Source organism: Chlamydotis macqueenii, unplaced genomic scaffold (genome assembly GCF_036417535.1).
Source record: "Chlamydotis macqueenii isolate bChlMac1 unplaced genomic scaffold, bChlMac1.mat HAP1_SCAFFOLD_152, whole genome shotgun sequence".
NCBI classification, from domain to species: Eukaryota; Metazoa; Chordata; class Aves; order Otidiformes; family Otididae; genus Chlamydotis; species Chlamydotis macqueenii.
The window spans coordinates 1-6623 of record NW_028239045.1 but is presented as its reverse complement, the minus strand read 5'-3'; the positions used below and the strand labels follow the sequence as shown (position 1 = coordinate 6623).

General features: G+C 73.9%; 1 protein-coding gene across 1 annotated transcript; it reads left to right on the top strand.

The window, feature by feature from the left end:
- GPAA1 (glycosylphosphatidylinositol anchor attachment 1) lies at positions 1-5317 on the top strand. The gene is given in 13 exon segments (XM_086771660.1): positions 1-126; positions 198-377; positions 455-566; positions 648-795; positions 2020-2121; positions 2192-2223; positions 2225-2389; positions 2925-3121; positions 3194-3347; positions 3426-3454; positions 3507-3785; positions 3864-4031; positions 5074-5317. Coding segments are annotated over 13 exon segments (1884 nt in total). The 5' UTR covers positions 1-52.
- The last annotated feature ends 1306 nt before the right edge of the window (positions 5318-6623 follow it).

The following is a 6623-nucleotide window of genomic DNA, read 5'->3' as shown; positions in this document are numbered from 1 at the left end:
GCAGCAGCAGCAGCAGGCCGGTGCGGGCGCCCCCCGCCCCCCGCCCCCCGCCATGGGGCTGCTGTCGGACCCCCAGTGCCGCCGGGCGCTGTCCCGCCTCGTCCTGCGCCTCAACACCCCGCTGTGGTGCGTGCCGGGGGGGTGCGGGGTGGGGGGGTCCGGGGGCGCCCCGGGCTGACCCCGGCTGCGGCGCGCAGCGTGCTGAGCTACGTGGCGGGGCTGGGCTGGTTCCTGGCGCTGGCGCTGCCCGCGCTGGCGCCGCGCACCTACATCTCGGAGAACGCCGTGGGCTCCACCATGGTGGAGGAGCGCTTCCCCGCCGGCGCGCGCGCGCTCGCCTACGCCCGCCACTTCGCCGCCCAGAAGAAGAAAGCGGGGTGAGGCCGGCGGCGGGGCGCGGGGCGGGCGCGGGGGGCGGCGTTTCGGGGGTCTCACCTCGCCTCCCCCCCCGCAGCGGGATGCCGGCGGCCTGGCTGGAGCGGACCATGTGGGAGCTGGGGCTGGAGGCGCACCGGCAGCCCTTCGCGCGCACCCTGCCCTTCCCCGACGAGGCCCGCGAGCGATACGTGCGTAGCGCCCGCGCCCCCCGCGCCCCCGGCGCCCAGCCCCCAGCCCCAGCCCCCCAGCCCTCGGCTTTCTCCCGGCAGATGGTGAAGGGCACCAACGTGTACGGCATCCTGCGCGCGCCGCGCGCCGCCAGCACCGAGGCGCTGGTGCTGAGCGCGCCCTGCAGCGAGGGGCCCCGCAACGACCAGGCCGTGGGGCTGATGCTGGCCCTCGCCTCCTACTTCCGCGGTGAGGCCCGGGGGGCCGTGCCGGGGGTCCCCGCTCCCGGGGACGCGAGGGGTGGGGGCGCTGGGAAGACGTCGGCTTCGCGGGAGCGGGTGCCGCTGGGGCTGGGCCGGGCTTTGCCGGGACGGGGGCTGGGCTTTGCCAGGCTGTGCCAGGACAGAGAGCAGGGTTTGCCAGAGCTGTGCCGGGCTTTGCTGGGACAGGGAGAGAGCTTTGCCGGGACAGGGACAGGGCTTTGCCAGGACAGGGACAGGGCTTTGCCGGGATGGGGACAGGGCTTTGCCGGGACAGGGACAGGGCTTTGCCGGGACGGGGACAGGGCTTTGCCGGGACAGGGACAGGGCTTTGCCAGGACAGGGACAGGGCTTTGCCGGGACAGGAACTGGACTCCACTGGGGCTTTGCCAGGCCAGGGACCAGGCTTTGCTGGGGCTGCGCTAAGCTTTGCCGGGACAGAGACTGGGCTTTGGCAGGGTTTTGCCGGGAAGGGGACCAGGCTTTGCCGGGGCTGTGCCAGGCTTTGCCGGGATGGGGACTGGGTTCCAGTGGGGCTGCGCTGGGACGGGAACTGGGCTTTGCCAGGATGGGGACTGAGCTTTACCAGGCTCGGACTGGGCTCCACTGGGGCTTTGCCAAGCCAGGGGCCAGGCTTTGCTGGGGCTGTGCGCGTGGTGCCGGGGCTGTGCCAGAGCTGTGCCGAGGCTTTGCTGGGGCTGTGCCGGGGCTGTGCTGGGCTGTGCCGGGGCTGTGCCGGGCTGTACTGGGGCTGTGCCGGGCTGTACTGGGGCTGTGCCGGAGCTGTACTGGGGCTGTGCTGGGCTGTGCCGGGCTATGCCGGAGCTGTGCCGGAGCTGTGCCGGGCTGTGCTGGAGCTGTGCCGGGCGGTGCCAGAGCTGTGCCGGGGCTGTGCCAGAGCTGTGCCGGAGCTGTGCCGGGCTGTACTGGGGCTGTGCTGGAGCTGTGCTGGGCTGTGCCGGGCAGTGCCAGAGCTGTGCCGGGCTGTACTGGGGCTGTACTGGGGCAGTGCCGGGGCTGTGCCGGAGCTGTGCCGGGCTGTGCTGGAGCTGTGCTGGGCGGTGCCGGAGCTGTGCCGGGCTGTACTGGGGCTGTACTGGGGCTGTGCCAGAGCTGTGCCGGGCTGTACTGGGGCTGTGCTGGAGCTGTGCCGGGCTGTGCCGGGCGGTGCCGGGGCAGGGACCAGGCTGCCGCAGCCGCGCGTTGCCCGCAGGCCAGATCTACTGGGCGAAGGACATCATCTTCCTGGTGAACGAGCACGACCTGCTGGGCATGGAGGCCTGGCTGGAGGCCTACCACGACGTCAACCTCACCGGTGAGCCGGCGCGGGCCGCGGCGGGGGGGCCGGCGGCGGCGGGGCGGCGCTGACGCCCCGCTGCCCGCAGAGGTGCGCTCCTCGGGGCTGCCGGGGCGCGCGGGGGGCCATCCAGGCGGCCGTCGCGCTGGAGCTGAGCAGCGACGTGGTCACCAGCTTCGACGTGGCGCTGGAGGGGCTCAACGGGCAGCTGCCCAACCTCGACCTGCTCAACCTCTTCCACGCCTTCTGCCAGAAGAACGGCCTCCTCTGCACCATCCAGGGCAAGGTGGGCGCCCGGCGCGCGCCCGCCGCCGCTCCCCCGGCGTGGGGCGGCGCGGCCGGCGCGGGATCGGCGCTGGCGGGGGCCGCGTCTGCGCTGGCGGGGCCGGGGCCGCGCTGAGAAGGGCGCCGAGGGGCTGGGGCGCGGCCGGAGAGGGGGCGCCGCTGGTGGGTGGGGGGCCGGGGCGCCAGCGCGGTGAGGGGCGCCCGAGGGAACGGGGCGGGTCGCTCGGGGTCGGCGTCGGGCGCTTCTCCCGAGCGAGCAGAGGAGGCGGCCTCGGGTGGCGCCGGGCGAGGCTGGGGTCGGATTTGGGGGAACACCTCCTCGTGCAGCGCGTGCGTCCCCAGGCGCCGGTGCAGCGCGGGAGGCGGCGGCGGCGCCGTCACCGTCAGGGCTCGCGCCGGGGACGCAGCGCCGGGGACGCGGTTTAGCGGCGGCCGCGCCGGGTTCTGGGCCGGCCCGGCCGACGCGAAGGGTCTGGGTCCGTCCCCGGTGCCCCGGGGCCGCGTCACCGCGCCGCGTCACCGCGCCGTCCCCGCAGCTGCAGCGCTCCGACTGGGACTCGCTGCCCGCCTACGCGCGCAGCCTGCAGACGCTGCTGCTGATGGTGCTGGCGCAGGCCTCGGGGCGGCCGGCCGGCGACCACGGCCTGTTCCTGCGCTACCGCATCGAGGCCCTCACGCTGCGCGGCATCAACAGCTTCCGCCAGTACAAGTACGACATGACTGCCGTCGGCAGGTGAGCGGGGGCGCGGGGGGCCGCGGCGGGGGCGCGGCGGGGCGCGGCTGCCACCCCCCGCCGTGCCCGCAGGACGCTGGAGGGGATGTTTCGGAAGCTCAACAACCTGCTGGAGCGCCTGCACCAGTCCTACTTCTTCTACCTGCTGCCCTCGCTCTCGCGCTTCGTCTCCATCGGCGTCTACATGCCGGCCTTCGGCTTCCTCGTCCTCGTCCTCATCCTCAAGATATCCTTTCCGGGGGGCAGGGGGCCGGGCGGGGGGCGCCCCAACGCGCTCGGCGATTTTTCCCTGACGGCCCCGCGCGCGCTGGATCTGTGGATGAAGCTGAGCAGGCGCGAGCCGGGCGAGGCCGAGCGCCCCGGTGACGGCGACCGCGCCGCCGAGGTGGGGACCCTTCCCGTCCCCGCGGCCCCCCGCGCCCCGTCCCGTCCCGCCGCCCTCAGCGCCGCCGTTTTGCCCCCGCAGGAGGCGCGGCCGGGGGCTGCTGGCGCTGGTGCCGCCCGTGCTGATCTGCCACGCCGCCGGGCTGGCGCTCTACTTCTTGCCGGTGCTGGGGCAGCGCGTGGCCACGCAGCACTTCCCGGTGTCCGAGGCCGAGGCCGTGGTGCTCACGCTCATCGCCATCTACGTGGCGGGCATGGCGCTGCCCCACAGCGCCCACAGGTGCCGGGGCGGGGGGCCGGGGCGGGGAGCGGGGTCCGGCGCCCCCGGGCGCGGGGCTGAGCGGCGCGGTGCCCGCAGGGCGCTGGCGGGCGGCGGCGAGCGGAGCTGGATGGCGCTGAAGCTGCTGGCGCTGCTGTACCTGGCGCTGCAGCTCGCCTGCCTGGCGCTGCTCAACTTCTCGCTGGGCTTCCTGCTGGCGCTCACCATGGTCCCCGCCGCCGCCGCCGTGCGCCCCTCCGGCCCCAGGTGCGGGGGGCCGGGGCGCCGGGGGCTCTCCCCGGGGCGGGGGGGGGCAGGGGACTTCAGGGGGATGCTGGGGGGGCTCTCCCCGGTTTTGGGGGTCACTGGGGCCTCTCCCTGGGCGAGGGGGGATGCTGGGGTTGGGGAGGAGGGCGGGGGGGTGCCAGGGGCTCGCCCCAGGATTGGGGGGCACCGGGAGGCCCTCCCCAGGGTGAGGGGTGCTGGGGGGTCTCTCCGTGGGTTGGGGGAGCACTGAGGGCTCTTCCCAGGGTGAGGGGGTGCTGGGGGGTCTCTCCGGGATTGGGGGCACCAGGGCCTCTCCCCGGGATGAGGGGTGCTGGGGGGTCTCTCCGTGGGTTGGGGGAGCACTGAGGGCTCTTCCCAGGGTGAGGGGGTGCTGGGGGGTCTCTCCGGGATTGGGGGCACCAGGGGGCTCTCCCCGGGATGAGGGGTGCTGGGGGGTCTCTCCCTGGATTGGGGAAGCACTGAGGGCTCTCCCCAGGGTGAGGGGGTGCTGGGGGGTCTCTCCGGGATTGGGGGCACCAGGGGGCTCTCCCCGGGATGAGAGGTGCTGGGGGGATGCTGGGGGGGGTCTCTCTGGGACTGGGGGGCACTGGGGGCTCTGCCCCCGCCGAGGGGATGCCGAGGGGCCTCTCCATGGGTTGGGGGACGCCGGGGGGGGAGTCTCTCCCTGGATTGGGAGGTGCTGGGGGCTCTCCCCGGGGGGGGGGTCCCAGGGGGCTCTCTCTGGGTTGGGGGTCCCTCTGTCCCCATGCAGGGGGTTTGGGGGGGTCTCTCTGTGGGTTGGGGTCTCTGCGGCCGGGTTGGGAGGCTGCTGGGGGTCTCTCCCCAGGGGGCGTCTCTCCCCGGTGGGGGTCTCTCCCCGCGGTGGGGTCTCTCCCCAGGGGGGTCTCTCCCCAGGGGGGGTCTCTCCCTGCAGTGGGGTCTCTCCCCGCGGTGGGGTCTCTCCCCGGGGGGGGTCTCTCCCTGGGGCGGGGTCTCTCCCCGGGGTTCCCCGGGCGGGCGCTGACGCGGGGCGGCCCGGCAGGCTGCTGCAGGCGGCGGCGCTGGTGCTGGCCACGCCGGCGGCCACGCTGCTGCTGGGGATCTTCGTGCAGCGCGAGCTGGAGGAGGCGCCGGCGGGCGCGGGCGAGGGCTGGCAGCTGTTCCTGCGCGCGCTGGGCGAGGGGCTGCTGCTGCACCACCTGCACGGCTCCCTGCTGGCGCCCGGCCTGGCGCTCGGCATCTACCCCTGCTGGCTGCTGCTCTGGAACCTGCTCTTCTGGAAGTGACCCGCCGACCCACGGCGACCCACGGCGACCCACGGACCCACCCACAGACCCATGGACCCACCCAGGGACAGACACCCCCACAGACCCTGCTGGCTGCTGCTCTGGAACCTGCTCTTCTGGAAGTGACCCGCCGACCCACGGCGACCCACGGACCCACAGACCCACGGACCCACGGCGACCCATGGATCCACCCAGGGACAGACACCCCCACAGACCCTGCTGGCTGCTGCTCTGGAACCTGCTCTTCTGGAAGTGACGCGCCGACCCACGGCGACCCACGGACCCACAGACCCACGGACCCACAGACCCACGGACCCACGGCGACCCATGGATCCACCCAGGGACAGACACCCCCACAGACCCTGCTGGCTGCTGCTCTGGAACCTGCTCTTCTGGAAGTGACGCGCCGACCCACGGCGACCCACGGCGACCCACGGCGACCCACGGACCTACCCACAGACCCATGGACCCACCCACGGACAGACACCCCCACAGACCCTGCTGGCTGCTGCTCTGGAACCTGCTCTTCTGGAAGTGACGCGCCGACCCAGGGCGACCCACGGCGACCCACGGACCCACGGCGACCCACGGACCCACAGAGCCACCCGTGGGTGGACAGAGATCCACCCACAGACCCACCCAGGGACCCTCGCACCACGGACAGACCCCCCACGGACCCACCCACGGACCCACCACGGACCCACCGCCCCACGGTGGCCCCACGGACAGACCCCCGGGCGGCCCTGCTGTACGTGACAGCTGGGAGCTCCCCAGTCTGTACTGGGAGGGTGTTGGGGGCTCCCCAGTCTGTACTGGGGGGGGTTGGGGGTCTCCAGTCTGTACTGGGAGGGTGTTGGGGGCTCCCCAGTCTGTACTGGGGGGGTTGGGGGTCTCCAGTCTGTACTGGGAGGGTGTTGGGGGCTCCCCAGTCTGTACTGGGGGCTCGGGGGTCTCCAGTCTGTACTGGGAGGGTGTTGGGGGCTCCCCAGTCTGTACTGGGGGGCTCGGGGGTCTCCAGTCCGTACTGGGAGGGTGTTGGGGGCTCCCCAGTCTGTACTGGGGGCTCGGGGGTCTCCAGTCCGTACTGGGAGGGTGTTGGGGGCTCCCCAGTCTGTACTGGGAGGGTGTTGGGGGCTCCCCAGTCTGTACTGGGAGGGTGTTGGGGGCTCCCCAGTCTGTACTGGGGGGGTCGGGGGTCTCCAGTCCGTACTGGGAGGGTGTTGGGGGCTCCCCAGTCTGTACTGGGGGGGTCCCAGCGCGGGGGGCGGGGCCGCAGCGCTGCAATAAACGCGGAGCCGGACGGGAA